Raw genomic sequence first — 17,729 nt, 5'->3', positions numbered from 1 at the left:
GCAGCTACTGTAAGACTCTTATACCACCATACTTCAGCATTTCTGGTCGAATATCATCTACTCCTGCTGCCTTTCCACATTTCAAGCCTTTGATGGCTTTTTCTGCTTCAAGTATTGATATGTATTCCTGACTGCATGCCTGGTCAGTGTTTTTTACCACTGTGCTGTCATCACTGCTTGTTTCATTTAGCAGTTTTTCAAAGTAATTACTCCATACCTCAAGGATATCTTTTTCTCCCGTTTTCATGTCACCTTTATCATTTCTAACTCCTTTTACAGCACTCTTTCCCCCATTCCTAAGCTTCTTCGACAACCTCCAGAATATTTTGCCACCTTCTTGATATTTATTTTCTATATTCTTGCCAAAGTCCTCCCATGACTTTTGTTTAGCTAGTTTTACACAGTGTTTAGCATTCTTGCATTTGTCTCTATATTCTCTAAGAGTACAAACTGACTTATTTGACAGGAACTTTTGATAGGCTTTCTTCTTTTCCTTCACTGTCTCTAACTTCCTGTGTCCACCAGGGAGTTCTTATTTTTTTTTATCTTTGCAGACAACCTCACCACATGCCTCTCTGGCAGAATCAATCAATGTTTTCTTCAGAGTTTGCCACTGAATCTCCAAGGTTTGATTCCTGTTCTCAAACTCTTTCATTTTTTCTTCAATAATCTTTGTGTATTTTAGTCTACAGTTCACATCTGAGAGCTGCTCAACTTTTATTCACTTTAAAACTTTCTTACATGTTATTCTTTTCAATATGAAATTCAATTTTATCCTGCTCAAGACTAAATAGTGATCACTTCCAATTTCAAATCCTCTGTACACTCTGGTGTCCTGCACCAGGGAGAAAACATTACTCTCAACAATAACATAGTCAATGAGACTTTTCTTATTCCTTGCCTCTTCTCTCCATGTGAATTTGTGCACATTTTTATGTTGGAACATGGTGTTAGTAATAACCAGTCTGTGTCCTGAGCAGAAATCCAACAGATATTTGCCATTATTATTCGCTTTGCTCTTTTCTCCAAATTTTCCCAAAATATTTTTGTATGTCTTACAATCATTTCCTACTCTGCTATTTAGATCCCCAACAAGGACCAACTTTTCCTTTTTCATTGTGTCAGTTGCTTTTTCTAAAGTGTCAAAAAATTCCTCCACTTCTACCTTAGTAGAACCTTCTGTGGGACCATAGGCACAAATAAGTCTCATTGTCCAGTTCTCCATTCTCATATTTGCCCACATTACTCTACTTGAGACTCACTGCCATTCAAGATTAGCCTCGTATTTTGTGTTGAATACTATGGCTACTCCTTCTTTTCCTTGTCATTGCCTGAATATAACATTTTGTATTTATTGTTCAGAAAGATCTCACCAGTTTTTGTCTTTTTTTTGTTTCAGTCACCCCTATTATGTCAATCTGGTACTTATCTAATTCCTCAGCTAGCTCCATTTCTTTGCCATTCAGGCTTCTTATGTTGATAGTACTGATCTTTAACTCTGGTGATGTCGAGTTGGGGTGTTTTCAGATTTGTTCCTGGTCCCTGGCAAAAACAACGGGGGGGGGGGATTGTTTAACCAGGTGACGCCCCAGCTGGCATGGGCATGAAATTTTGTCATGTCGCATCATCATTTTTTATTTTGGTTTAACCAATAAGAATACAATTTGGTCGGCTAAATCCCAAATTGCCAGCCCATCCTCGTTCGTTCAAGTAGATACCCAACAGGGTGCACCACAAGAAGGTGAGGATTGGACATTAGGTCAGAAGCCCTGGTCAGTTCTATGCATTCCTTTAAATGCTATGTGGAGGTCTCCTCTCAGTTATACAGCTTTGACCCTTAAGCACCCCATGCAAAATTCATGACCTCCAAATTAGGGATTCACAGTTAACTCTCACAGATGATAGGTTTTGACTTTTTCAATAGGTACTTCATAGTTCCACTGCAGTAGCATCCATCATTTTCCCACTTTCCTCTAAGCCTATAAAAATATGAGTGACAGGTTATCACTATCTACACAATCTGGCTACCAACTCGGATAACCAGTTTTTCTTTTGTTTTTCTACCTCCATTCTCTGGACTCTTCATCTGATAGGTAAAGAATCTGTGTTCCTTAAAAGGATAACAACCTCCAGCTGTTAAAAACCACTCTTTTTGAAGAATTTCTACCTCTAGGCCACATATACATAACACTTAAATAAACACAGAATCTATTAACAACTGTAATACTTTCAGTGTATGATGTTTTGCTTATATATCATAAATGGAAGACAGTTAAATGACAGAGCAAATTACATCTATATGGGTGGGGAAACTGAATCAACAAATTCTTCACTCTTATTGTAGAATTCATATATAAATCTGACAGCCCCCTTGGACTGGATAGAGTTCAAACTATTTGTTACATCATTTCAGTTTTATATGAATCATTTCAATTTTCTTAGAACTAAAATTACGCAAAATCACATGTGTATTTAAGCGAATTGCACAATACCTTTAAGACAGTAGTTTAGCATGATGCAAACAACATTTACATGTCCACTGAAAAGGTATATTTACTGTAGATTGTTTTGTGACAATTGCAGCAGGCTATGAATAGGCTGGTTGTATTGGTAATTCATAAGGTGACCAGAAACAGACCCAGACATTGGGCATAAAATGTACCTTGTTTTAAGCTGCTCTTGGATCATTTCCATACTTTTTCTTGAGTGTCACTCTTTAGTTTCCTTACCCTGGGTAGGGTTAGTCAAGCCAATGCACATTTGTTATTGATCTTACAGAAATTAGAACTACTTCAACAAATATCATGACCACTTGTGCAATCAGAACCCTGAATTTATCCTCTAACCAAAACGTTTCTTAAGATAAAATTAAAACATTTGTGAAGACACAAACACTTTATATGGAACAATACACATGTTTAAACCAACAATTTTTTCCTAGTGACACACAAATTCATAAATATTGCTCTTGGCAAAACTTAGGATTTTTAAAAGAAAAAAAATTCACCTCTGTGTTCAGTGCCTCTCAATTTTAGAACTGTCATTTGCACATATGATTGTTCAAAAATAAGAAATGATAAGCAGATGGTATGATGTGGGGGGAAATATCGAGGGCAATATAGAACTTGCCATCCTAGGCAGTCAGAAGATCATATTGTCTGTGTGAGTTGATCTGACTGGTTAACCTGTGCAGATTCTTTTGGAGCAGCACATCAATGAACCCACTTTAGTTGTGCCCAGTATAAGTTCTCTGTGATCATTTAGTTAGAGGATACCAAGTGTATTCCATCAGATAAAATATTCAAGTACAAAGTGTGCTCATTAAGTAATGAGAGAATTATATCAAAACAAAGAAATATATTTGGAATTGTCAATTACACAGATTCAAAATAATCTCCTTCCAACTCGACACAATGTTTACATTTGTAATACAGGTGTTTGAAGGCATGGTGGAAGACCTGAACAGGAACCTCCTTCAGTGTTTGGGTCACACTGCATTGGATATCCTCAATGTCTCTGAAGCAGTGGCACTCCCAGATGGGGGGGGGGGGACAGGAGCCTTGGTTCCCCCCAAAGAAAAAGGAAAAAAAAAACACTAGAAATTTTCCAAAAATCTTTTTCTAATTAAAATTCATTTTTTTTTTTAAATTTATGTTGTGTCGTGTCTTCTCTTTCTATACTACTTATGAATTAGTGATCATTGCAGATGCGAAGTGTAGTGTGTATTCTCAAATTGTCTACTCAACTCCCCCCCCTCCATGATTTAATCCTGAGTGCACTACTGCTCTGAAGCATTCCCCTTTCAAGGCCCACTTCATCTTTTGGGAAGAGGAAAAAGCCTGCGGGAACCAAATCTGGAATGGGGGAGGGGGTTCAATCACGCAGATCGACTTTGAAGCCAAAAACTGCTTCACAGGCAGTGCACAGTGTGTGGGTGCATTGTCTAGCAACAGAAACCAATTGTTGTGGAACAGTTCTTTCCTGACATGTCACATGTGGGTGTGTATATATATATGTTGCATTACCCCTAAATAATACCGACCATTCACTGTGGCACCCTCAAGAACAAATTCATGGTGGATATTCCAGCAGCATAAAAACAAACCGACCATTGTCTTGCCGTGATTTTTGCAACCTGACTTTCTTCTGCTAGGGAGAAGACTTTCCACGCCATTCCATACTCTGGCATTTCGTTTCCAGATCAAACTGAATACATCACCTTTCATCACTGGTGACAATTCTTTGCAACACATCACAATCCTGATCAACTCCATGGATGAAATTTTGACAATATGCAACCCGTTGCTCTCTCTCTGTTCGTGTGTGGCACAAACCTCAAACAAATCTTCCTCTTGTGCAAATCTCTTACTATGATTAATCTGGCCGTTTCTTTACGAACACCAAACTGTACAGTGAGTAGCCTAGTCGTTATTTGCCTGTCATGCGCAACAATTTCCCTAGCTTTCACCACCTTTTGATTTGTCCGTGCAGAAACTAGCTGTCCACAGTGGTTCGTCCTCCAAGGACTCCCTCCCCTCTTTAAACATTGAAAACCAACAAAACACCTGTGTACAGCTCAGATAGTCATTGCCGTCAAGTTTTTTTAGGTCGTTACACTTTGTAGCAGTTTTTCCTAATTTACAGTAAAATTTTATGACAGCTCTTTCCTCCATGACATTCACCAATCACACACTTCAACGGTTGCCACACAAAAACTTCTGCATCACCTGACTTGAAAGTTGCACCTGCGATTACAACACACTAGCAGTCAAAACAAACACATTTGTTACTTTTATTCAAAGGGCTGTCTTGTAAAAAATCAATCTCATTACTTAACGGACACACTGTGTAAATTTGTTTTGCATTCAAAGTATTAAAATTCTGTAATGTGAAAAGATCATTTGCATTAAGAATGAAACATAATATAAAAATTGCGGAGAATTTTTCTTTTCTTTTTTTTTTTTTTTGCAAAGAACCATATACTTTATAAGAAATGCAGATTTTATTTCTTAAAACATTAATTGTATAAGTACAAAAATGAGAAGACAGACATACAAATTATACATATATTACATATACATCCATTTCTGAAATTATTCTAATGTACCTTTGAATTAGACAAACAAAATGAATTTCATTATTTGAATTTAAACAATTCTCAAAATTCTGTACTATTCTTCACTTATCAAAATTGGTTTAAAGATTACAGTTCAAATATTACTGATGTCCATTTTATCTGAAATGGATTTCAAAGGTCTCCTGAATATTCTTTGTACAGCATCTTGTGCAAAAAGTTGCATTTCATAATATTCTTGAAATACAAAATCATATAAAAAAAAACATAACATTGAGATGTATAAAATTTAAATCATAAAATAAAACTATATATATACACAAAACATAATTTGCATAAACATTATAACATTATTTATGATACATTAGTTTTTATTTTATTCATGTTAATACGTGTGTAGAGCCTCCAACATGATTTCCATTAAGCCTCCAACATGATTTTATTCATGTGAAAGTAGTTAAGATGAAGATACTGCATTTAGTCAGCTGTACAATCTGATTTGAATTTTTAGAACTACAGAATAGTATCCAATTCTATATTCTAAGGAATAATTATGCATAGAACAATGAAATTCTGCTTTAACTATAGACTAGCATTCAAATAATGGAAACGTGAAATTTAATTTAGCCACACTCTTAGAACTCATTTAACTTTTTAACATCTTGATAAACATTTTCACTTATGTTGGTCTTGATATGGCAATGTCTGCAATCCTAAAAACAGAAAAAAAAAGTTTTTCATTTACTGTTAAGTGAAATAAAATCATCCCTTCAACAACCACTCTATTAATTAACCATAGATTTTATACTAGTTCTGATATCCTGTTATCAATTATGTAGGTTCCAGGCTAATAATTTAATTAGGTTAAGCATATAAACTTGAGAAAATACATTTTAAAAAGCACAAAAATAATGAACAAATAATGACACAGAATAATGAAATTAAAACCTTTTACTGGTACTTTTTAATTCAGAAACTGTCATAGCATATGTGCCAATTTTTGAGTTAGAGCGAAAGCTTAGGGTAACAAGAGTAAAGGCTATACAAGAAGTCTTTTATGAGTATGGACAGTCACTGTAAAACCATAAATACAGGATGCTTTTATGACTGTAATGAGAAGGCTAGATATGGTATGAAGGTCAGCATTAAAAAGACAAAGACAATGAAAATAGGTAGAATTGTTGAAAATGTCAACTGTGTTGTGAACAGGGAACCATTGGAACAAGTAAAACATTTCAGCTACTTAAGCACAATTTTTAGTGAAGATGGTAAATTAAATATGGAAATAGACAACAGAATCGACAAAGCTGGTATGGTAGGAAGTCAATTGAATAAATTCATATGGAATAAGAGAGAAATTAGTCACAACACTAAATTAGCTGTATACAAGATATAAGTGTTCAAACCAGTTTTAACTTATGGATCTGAGAGCTGGGTCAGAAGTAAAACACTTGACCAGAGACCGCCGATATGAGAGTCCTGAGAAAGATTATAGGCGTGAACAGATGGCATCAATGGCAACATCATATTAAAAACGAGGATATTAGGAAAGAACTTGACATTGTCAGCATCCAGGAATGTGTTAGCAGAGCTAATCTCAGGTGGTATGGTCACTTAAACAGAATGGGTGAGGAAAGGTTAGCAAAACAAGTGTTCTCTGCCAGGTTGGCAGGAAAACGACCCAGAGAAGACCTTAGACGATAGAAATATAAGATTTTATAATGTTGGAGTCTTGACAAGTAACAGATTGATTTGGAGGAAAATTGTAGATAGGAAGTTAGTAATGATGAAAATTTTTCATCTAGTACTATCATATCCTATACACCCCTTGAGGGTACATGTCAGGAATTTGATGATGATAAGGCTATTTCCTAAGTGCTTTATTGTCATTTTTCTGAGATTGTGTAAATATCTTCACTTTATTTCATAGTATTAGAATAAATGTTTAATGATAAATACACTACTTATTCTAATAGTACGAGTGGGAGAAAAAAAAAAAAAAAAAAGAGTGATAAAGCAACAGAACTAGCAATAATTTTAACCTAAAATGTTTTTCATTCACAAATTGAACACTACTGCTTGTTCATAATGCATGTGATAGAGAAACAGCAATGAAAAAAAAAAAAAAGATTTGTTTTCATCATTAAAGGTTGCATTATTGCCAGCTTCCTATCAACAGTTTTCTCTCAAATTAATCTGTTTCTTTGTCAGGTCTCCACGTCTATGTCAGTCTTCTATGGCACTACTAGCTGCAGCAATCCACATATATCATGATCATCCTCTTGGGCTTTTTCCTGCAATCCCAACACAAACACCAATTTGAAAGCCTTTTGTTTTTTATTCTATTTAAGTGACCATATCAGCTCAGTTTAGCTTTTCTCATACATTCTTTGGTAACAATGGCAAAGTCCTTAATATTTTCATTTTTAATATGATTCTCCCATTTGTCATAAGTTTATTCTCATAATTTTTCTCAGAACTCTCATATCTGTGGTCATCATACTCTAATAATTAAACTGTTTAATTTCTGATCCAACTTGCAGATCCATAATTCAGAATGGGTTTGAAACTTAGATATACTGCTCTTTAGTGTGTTGGCTTCTCTCTTATTCCATATATGGATTCAACTGACTTCTCAAGAATTTCAACTTTGTTTATTCTACTATTTCCAAATTTAATTTGTATTCATCATTAAAATCTTTACCTTAAGTTTTTACTTTGTTCTGTGAGGTTATCTATTCAGAATGTTTCCAATGTTGCTGCCTATTTTCCATTTTTTTAAATTTCAATTGCAGATTTTCATATAAAACTTACTATGAAAACTTGTTTTCATACGAGAGTTGTCCATTTTAGTCAAAGAATCCTAAGGACTTGTGACTATTTATTTAGGAGTATAACATCACCTGTATGAAGTTTAATGCCATAACCAGAATAAGAGAATGTATTCATGCTAAAAAAGTTCAATTAAAACTGAAAATTAAGATACAAATATTATGCTTTAAGTTTCTTAAACCATCATCAGTGATAATGAATAACTGAAAATTCAAAACAGTGCAAGTACATGGAGAATGTTATCTTTTTCTGTGTTGCTGTGAAAGTGCCACATTAAAGATTATTGCACTAATAGGATCCTATATATATATAGGATATAATGAGATTTGAATGATGAAGAAACTTCAGAACTTTCTTTGAAAAGACGCTGAAATTAGTAGGTGCTTCTATGTAAAAGCTTAACATTATTCCAAAGGATCCTATGGCTAGTATTAGTATTTCTAACTTTTGCAATGCAGAACTTATGCTTATTTAGTTCAATATAGGATTGGCAAATAATGGCAAATACCTGTTGAATTTCTGCTCAGGACTGGTTACTGATTATTACTAACACAATGTTCCAGCATTTTTATGTAAGAAAAGTCTCATTGACTATGTTATTGTTGATAGTGATGTTTTCTCCCTGGTGCAGGACACCAGAGTGTACAGAGGATTTGAAATTGGAAGTGATCACTATTTAGTCTTGAGCAGGATAAAATTGAATTTCATATTGAAAAGAATAACATGTAAGAAAGTTTTAAAGCAAATAAAGGTTGAGCAGCTCTCAGATGTGAATTGTAGACTAAAATACACAAAGATTATTGAAGAAAAAATGAAAGAGTTTGAGAACAGGAACCAAACCTTGGAGATTCAGTGGCAAGCCCTGAAGAAAACACTCATTTTTTTCAGCCAGAGAGGCATGTGATGAGGTTGTCTGCAAGGACAGACAAATCAAAACTCCATGTTGGACACAGGAAGTTAAAGAAGAAAGCATATCAAAAGTTCCTGGCAAATAAGTCAGCTTGTGCTCTTAGAGAACACAGAGACAAATGTAAGAAAGCTAAACATACTATAAAACTAGCTAAATAAAAGTCATGGGAGGAATTTGGTAAGAACATAGAAAATAAATATCAAGAAAGTGGCAAGATATTCTGGAGGTTGTTGAAGAAGCTCAGAAATGGAGGAAAGAGTGCTGTAAAAGGAATTAGAGATGATAAAGGCGACATGAAAACAGAAAAAAAGATTACTGAAATAAGAGCCAACAGGCTTCACTTCAGCAAAGTAAAATTATTCAAAATTAAGTGGATATTGAATAGCACATTATTTCTTAGCCGAATAAGAAACTCAAAGATAGGAAATGTAATCTAAGTGTTTCATGCTGAATATAGAAAACTATATATATATATATAAAGATCGGCGAGTCCAAGCGTAAGCCAACACCTGGTAACCTGGTAGTGCAATGCTAGGGCGACTCGTAGTAAAGTTGTAATCTAAGAGTTTCATGACGAATATAGAAAACTATATATAAAGATTGGCGAGTCCAAGCATAAGCCAACACCTGGTAGTGCAATGCTAGGGCGACTCATAGTAAGGATGGAGTAAGCTCCAATCACTGTTCTTAGTATTTTCCCATAATGTAAAACACAGCTCCTAAGAGATGTATTACTGTTCTTATTCGGCTAAGAAATAATGTGGTATTCAATATCCACTTAATTTTGAATAATTTTACTTCACCGAAGTGAAGCCTTTTGGCTGTTATTTCAGGAAATGTATTTGTGCACCTTTTTTTTTGGCAACTCGTACAGTAAAGATATAAGTTCTGACCATTGAAACCTTAGTATTACATCTAGGTCTACCTACTCACTGATGAGACCTCAAAAAAGGTCGAAACCAGTCTGGGTAATGACCTTCTCTCATAATGTAGAACAGTAATACATCTCCTAGGAGCTGTGTTTTACATTATGGGAAAATACTAAGAACAGTGATTGGAGCTTACTCCCCCTTTATTACGAGTCGCCCTAGCATTGCACTACCAGGTGTTGGCTTACGCTTGGACTCGCCGATCTTTATATCTAGTTTTCTACATTCAGCATGAAACTCTTAGATTACATTTCCTATCTTTGAGTTTCTTATTCGGCTAAGAAATAATGTGGTATTCAATATCCACTTAATTTTGAGAAAAAAAAGATATTCTTGAAGTATGGAGTAATTACTTCGAAAAATTGCTAAATGAAACAAGCAATTATGACAGCACAGTGGTAAAAAAACACTGACCAGACATGCAGTCAGAATACATATCCATACTTGAAGTAGAAAAAGCCATCAAAGGCTTGAAATGTGGAAAGACAGCAGGAGTAGATGATATTTGACCAGAAATGCTGAAGTATGGTGGTATAAAAGTCTTACAGTGGCTGCACTGCATAGTTTAGAAGGCCTGGACAGAAGGACGAATTCCAGAAGATTGGAGTAGAGCTCTCATAGTATCCATATATAAAAAGGGAAATAAAACTGAATGTGAGAATTACAGAAGTATTTCTCTACCAAGTGTTTTTGGTAAGATATATGCAAGTGTGGAAGAGAAGATTGGTGAAGAAAAAGCTGGATTCAGGCCAAATAGAGATTGTGAGGATCAGATTTTCACTTTACAACAGATAGTTGAGAAGTCATGGGTATATAACAAAGATATGTATTTAAGTTTTGTAGATCTGGAAAAGGCATGTGACAAGGTGCCAGGAGAGAAGCTATTCAAAATGCTACAGTTATATGACATCAATGGAGCATTATATCAAGCAATACTTAGTCTTTAATTGAGTTGTAAGCCAGCAGTTGGAATTGAAGTACGGGAAGATGGTTTAATTTTAAATCTGGCATCAGACAAGGATGTATGTTATCCCCTCTGTTATTAATTATCTATATGGATCACATTATGAAGGAGAGTGGTATTAAACCTGTTATCAAAATTGGAGATGTTAATCTCAGCTTTTTGCTTTATGCAGGTGATATTATACTTCTAAATAAATCCACTACAAGTCTGCAAGATTCCCTGACTAAATTAAATAACTGTTGTAATAGATATGGTATGACAGTCAGCAATAAAAAGACAAAGACAATGAAAATAGGCAGAAACATTGAAAATATCAACTGCATTGTGAATGGAGAACCTATAGAACAAGTAAAACATTTCAGCTACTTAGGCAAGATTTTTAGTGAAGATGGTAAATTACATATGAAAATAGACAACAGAATCAACAAAGCTGGTATGGCAGGAAGTCAACTGAATAAATTTATATGGAATAATAGAGAAATTAGTCAAAATTAGCTGTATACAACACAATGTTCAAGCCAATTTTAACTTATGGATCTGAGAGCTGGATTAGAAATAACACACTTGACCAAAGACTAGAGACTGCAGATAAGAGTCCTAAGAAAGATCAGGATGACATTAATGGCAATATCATATTAAAAATGAGGATATTAGGAAGGAACTTGACATTGTTAACATTCAGGAATGCGTTAGCAGAGCATATCTTAGGTAGTATGGTCACTTAAACAGAATGGGGGAGGAAAGATCAGCAGAACAAGTGTTCTCTGCCAGGTTGGCAAGAAAAAGACCCAGAGGAAGACCTAGATATAGGTGGGTTGATATAGTAAAATAAAGTGTCTTAGAAGATAAAAATATAAGATCTGATAATGTTGGAGTCTTGACAGGTAACAGACTGATTTGGAGGAAAATTGTAGATAGGAAGTTAGTAATGATGTAAATTTCTCATGTAGTACTCTCATATCCTGTACACCCCTTGAGGGTATATGTATCAGGAATTTGATGCTGATGATTGGTATTTAGAAATCTGTTCTATGATGGAGTAGTTAGTTTGTCTAAAATAGGTTAAGTTGCAGTTACAGATCATTTGGCAGACCTCCAGGTAGCAACAACAGCTGTACTTGATCTTTTGGAGAAGGTAAAAGAAACTGGATTTTGTTGATGGATTTATATTTGGTGAAAAGATGGAATTTCTTTAGGACATGAACAATGCATTCAGAGGTTCACTGAATATAAGGAATAGATATCCTATAAAAGTAATCTTTTCTTGTACAACTGAGAGAAGAAAACAGTTGATTGTAGCCATTCAGAGAATTGGTTTTCTAGATGGCAGAGATTTCCTGTTGAAAAGATGTTGCTGAAGAATACTGTGCATTCTTGATAATGTATTTCTGCAATGGATATGGTACACTGATGGCTGCTGGATATAGTGAGTAGAGAAAGTATGTTTGCAGTACACAAAATTGGTAAGGACATCAAGAGAGGATACAATTTTGTTTGATTGTGTTTCTAAGGGAAATTTGATCCTGGGTGTAGATTGTTAATTTTTTTAGAGGAAGTGTGTTGCTTGTATCCTCAAGAAATTCTGTTCCCTGACTTACATCTGACTTTATATCAAACTATCTTCCAGTAGATTCTTCAGTTCTAACTACTGACAATATAAGGCTATATATTGCTCTTTATATTGTACTATTGACTCCATATAATTATACGCTTTTTTTATTGCTTTTCTCTTGGCACCTTATCATATGCCGTTCCCAGATTGGAATATAATAAGATTTGTATTTTAAGTTTCGTAAAATTTAATAGAAATTTTATTATATTCCTATGATTTCTCAACTAATTGTCTGAAAGCAAAAATCTAATCTTGACAACGCCTATTGGGCGTGAATCCACATGTTTTTTCCCCAAGTTTCTCTTCCGTTTTTCATAGCCAATTTTCAAGTATTTGTACAGAAATCTTATATGACCACCTTGGAGGTAAGTTCCTCTAATCCCATTGCACATTCCCTGTAGCCTTCTGACAATAAGACATCAGAAGAATCTTAAACATTCTGGATCTCTTTCTCAAGAGATGCGATTCTGACTAACATCTGTATGCTAATATTATACACAGCTGGCATCCACTTTACAGAATGGAAGTAAACCCATAATCAGCAGATTACAACAAAAAAGGATAAAGTGTCTTGTAATCGAACTATTGACCTACTGCTTTCACCTCGGTGCAGGCTAATGTAATGGTGGAGATGGTCATCAACAGTCAACATCTGTAGAACTGCTAATAATCAGTGACAATCAATATTGACTCTGCCATCTCCTTGTGTATGTCACCCAACATGTTGATATGTGCCATGGAAAGTTTTGGATAAACTTGCACTTGACATTTCCAAGGCATTTGATAGCAACTAGCATAGAGGGCTTCTCAACAAATTGCCACCTTATAGTTTTCCACCCTTTGTAATTCGACTGCAAGTTTTATCTAGGGTCTTTCACTGCATGTAATGATAGAGGGTGCTCTCTCTTCAGATTTTCCTACTAATGTAAGTATTCTTCAGAGCTCTTATTTCACCCATCCACTTCATACATATATATATATAAATTACTTTCTCTCACTGACCTTAAACCTTTCTACAGTTTTGCTCATGACATTGCTTGCCACTACTTTTACTCATACAACAAACTTTGCAGTGCTGAAAAATCTGAAGATTCAAGATCATCTACAATCTATGCCCTAAACACTATCGCCAGATTATCCTTAAATAGATAACCTATCACCTTCAATACTTTGAAAACAGTTTTGTCTTTTTCTTGCAAAAAAACAACCTCTCCTCTTACCTTTGATAATGCTAAACTTTACAGTCAAGATTAAATCTTATCTCAGATTGACACTTACTCACTCCTAGCTTTTCCTGGCACAAACACATCACTTCTGTAGCATCCTTCCTTTTCCAAAATGGTTCTGAAAAGTATCTGAAATGATGCACAATGGATTGGCACGGTTTCAGGTATGTTAAAAGTCCTAACGTAACTTTAAAAATCAATACATGTTATTTAAAAAATAATAATAATAAAACTGCTGCACATGGCAAGATGTATGGAGAACCATTTCCTGGGATAACTTCACTCCAATTCTGTTTAGGTTTAGTCAATGAAGCAGGGTTTCACAACTTTCTTTGTATAAATGTTCTAAGAAAGAACTGCTTTTATGAAAGACCTTAGTCATATTCTTATTATAAAGGACTCGATGCTGAGTGGAGATGGCATGTTCTTCAAGTCTGAACTGTTTCAGGTCAAGGAGTTTAAATGTAATCAAGATGTTCATTCATGACAAAACTGCATTACCAGTCAATGGCAGAAATTTAATAAATATTAGGGCAGACTAAAGCTGAACGTTTCTTTATCCATTGCAGAGCCTAAAAATATGGATACTTTTTTAGCAGAGCAAAATGACACCCGAAGCCCAACATTTAAGCAATTTAGCTAATCATTCAGAAATATCTTTAATATAAGGTTAAATGGTTAACATAAAGTTAATGATCTCATTGACACAGTGTATATTTGGTTTTAAAATTATGTTAGGACTTTAACATATTTTAGACTGTGCCACTCTGTGTTATTTGTGTGTAGCTCTCACATTTTCATTGTTCAGTCTTCCAGTTGTATGTATGCCTATTTAAATAAAATTCTCAAATAAGTTATTCTGTTGTTATTATTTACAAAGTTATCTTTTTTAGATTCCAATTTTATAACTTAATTGCATTAAGTTAGAGGGTTCTAAACCTGATTAGCACCAAATAATACACTTAATGGAAAAGATGTAAGTAATATTTAAATTTTACCACTATAGCCGGAAACATTTTCTCAGTAATTTTCTCTAAGATTACTGAGAGACATCTTACCAGTTTCATTCTAAAGATTTGGTTGCATCTGCAAGGATATGTTTAGCTGTATCATAATCTTCTGTTTCCATTAAGTCTACCTCTGAGTCCTGAAATTTGAAGGTTAATAATATAAATGATTTTGGCAAGTTTTATTATCAGTAACTGATATTATCTCATGTCTTTATGAGATAGTATCAGATCAAGAAAATATTTTGATACAGTCCAAAAAAATAAATCACTACAAAGTTATTATAAGAATTTCTACAGGAGCATGGAGTCCATATCATAGTCTTAACTAGTGCTATTTTTGAAAACAATAGGTATCGATACTCATTCTTAGCTAGCAGGAAAATTTTAAAATTAAAAGGATATGAAAAGAAAACTAAAAAAAAAATTATTTACTGATATTTTTATTTCATAGCATGATATTGTTTTTGGAATTTTTGGAATAAGAACAGCAAATTAAATATATAACACAATTTGTTAGGCATAAATTTATTGTGCAAGTATAAAAAAATAAGTAAAATGTATACGATAATTTTTTAAGAAAATTTTATATAGCACACATAAGAAACTTCTATATAGCAAATATCTTCACACCAGTGAAAAATGTAAACTTGATTAAATAACTAGGCTTATTTGCATGCTAGATAAATTTACCTGTGTAAAAATTTACTGATATGTTTAGTCTGAAGAATGAATGAAGTCTATGAGAAAAACTGCAAAGTATACCCTATTTGATCACAAAAGAAACGAAGATATTATGAAAGAATTAAACCAAGAACCAGTAATAGAAAAAATTAAAAAATATAAACATAAATGGATGGAACACATTCAAAGAATGAAAACAGAAAGATTACCAAAACAAGCCTTAAAGTACAAGCCATTAGGAAAAAGAAAACCAAGACGTTCTCTTAAACGATTCAACGATGACTTCTAAGGCCAGAACAGGCCATGCTATGCCTAAATCCTTGATACGCATGATGATGATGAAAAATTTACTGAATATTAGAAATTACTAAATGCACTGCATCTGCATGTCACTGATCATATTCATTTTTCCTGATTTAATAAAGGTGCCAGTATATTGTACTGTTGCACACTGTCTCCCCAGCCTTTGCTGGTTAGTATCTATAGAAAAACAGTAACAGCTTTTAGACAAAGTGGTTAATGCAGATTGCATTAATCACCCAATTACTCATGGTGGATGAAATATATAAACCAACTTTGTATTCAAGCTGTTACAAGTATTTCAAGTTCAAATAGTACACTTTGCATGACTGATGTCATGGCCAATATAGTGGTTAATGTTAATAAAATTCCTCCTCATGACTTTCTAATACAGTCAACTCTCACTAGAACAACGAATAGTTTATTGTAATGGACAGTTTGCAGTAGTGAATTTAGTTTTGTATCTGTCTATCTATGGAACTTTGGTCAGGATTTTTCAGTAGTTTATATCGAGCAAGTTTCCCGCAGCAGTGTTTTCTATGATGAGAAACTAACGATGACTATAACAGTGTATTAAAGAGACGCAAAATAAAATTTTGTATAGGCTAACTTATGCCTAGTTATTCTAGCAATTTTTTTCCCTTTTTTTTTACATCACTTTTAAGTAAAGCTTATCGTCTTCATTTTTCCTGATTTTATATCTACATCAATTTTTTTTTTTTTTGCAATCTTACATTTCATACTGCTTTTTTGTTCTGCATTCTGTCTATAGATTTCTTTAGTTATAAGCCAGGTCTCTCCTTCATTAGCCATGACTGTTATAATGCACTGATTAACTTCTTGTGGAAAGTGGCTATAGTCTTTTTTTGTACCAAAATGTTAAATATTTTCACTTTGTTTTGTTATTTTACTTCTCCATTCTGGATATATATTTTTCTTTTCATTTTTGCATATTTATTTCTTTACCCATTTTCCTCCTGGAGAAGATGAGGTAGCAGTTGACTAGACAGATACATAGTGCAAAACAAAGATAAATATTAAATTCAACCATTCTCTTTCTTTCCCTTTAACATAAATATCTCTTCTAAATGATTATTCCTCCAACATTTTTTTCAGCATTTATATTTCTTCCTGATCTAAATTGATACACTTAAAATTTTCCACCACTTTTATTAGCTGAAAGATTTTAAGCCTTTACCACTATCATTGCAGTATTATCTATGAACCAAAGATAACTTAAATCTCTTAAACTCAACAGTAAGACGATAAATATTTATTATAAAATTCAGTGCTTTCCCCCCCCCCCAACCCAACACTTCATTTTTTTCTTTGCTTATGTAACAAAAACTCTAATAGTTGTGGTTTCTAGTCTTTAAATCAGGTGTTTATTTCTAATCCAACACTCAGATATCCATAAGTTAATACTGGTTTGAAATCAGTATTAACTTATGTTTATATACAGCTAATTTAATGTTTTGACCAATTTCTTTCATTCAGTATACATTTATTCAATGTGCTTCCAACCATACCACTTTTCTTCTTTTAGTCTATTTCCAAATTTAATTTGCCATCTTCAGTAAAAATTATGCCTACCTAAACAAATGAATCATTGTGTTCTATTTCTCCACTGAGAATGCAGCTGATGTTTTCAATGTTCCTACCTTTTAATGTTTTTATCGTATGCTTTGATTTTTTACTGCCGATTTTCACACCAAATTTGTTACAGTAGTTATTCAATTTAATTAGATTTGTGAACCCTTTGTGTAAGATATATTAGGATCATAAGATCATTTGTGAAAGCAAAGCTGTGTTAAATCTCCGATTTTGATATCAGGTTTGTGATCCATATAGATGATGAACAACAGTGGAGACAGTGAGCACCCATTTCACAATCTCTTTTATATCCAACCATCTTCCTGAACCTCTTTTATTTAAATTCTTTAACTATATAATAATGTAGTCTCAATACCAAAAACTTCCCAGAAGGCAGGGACTTGTTTAACTGGGCAATGACCCAGTCAGCATGACATTGTGTTTACCATCATGTTTTCTTTCTGTATATACAATTTGGTCAGCTAAGACCCAAACTACCAGCTCACCCACATTCCTTTTATCAGGTGTGCAAACCATGAGAAGGTGAGTAATAGATTTTGGGTAAGATATCCAAGTTGCTTGTATGAATTCCGTACAT

At 33.8% G+C, this 17,729-nt stretch overlaps 1 protein-coding gene across 1 annotated transcript in view; it reads right to left on the bottom strand.

Moving 5' to 3' along the window:
- Positions 1-4,980: 4,980 nt before the first annotated feature.
- Positions 4,981-17,729, bottom strand: part of LOC150099715 (tubulin-specific chaperone A-like) — a 75,234-nt gene continuing 62,485 nt past the window's right edge. Inside the window, exons 4-5 of the mRNA XM_090404138.1 lie at positions 14,606-14,694; positions 4,981-5,787 (exon numbers count right to left, since the gene is read on the bottom strand). Of these exons, the coding sequence (XP_090260264.1) occupies positions 14,611-14,694 (84 nt within the window). The 3' untranslated portion in view covers positions 4,981-5,787; positions 14,606-14,610. The remainder of the gene's footprint in view (positions 5,788-14,605; positions 14,695-17,729) is intronic.

This window comes from Typopeltis vanoorti, chromosome 14, assembly GCF_054136105.1.
Source record: "Typopeltis vanoorti isolate ZY-2024b chromosome 14, IOZ_Tvanoo_1.0, whole genome shotgun sequence".
Classification (NCBI taxonomy): domain Eukaryota; kingdom Metazoa; phylum Arthropoda; class Arachnida; order Uropygi; family Thelyphonidae; genus Typopeltis; species Typopeltis vanoorti.
Note: the sequence above shows the minus strand (reverse complement) of the source record. Positions and strands in the feature narration are given on the sequence as shown.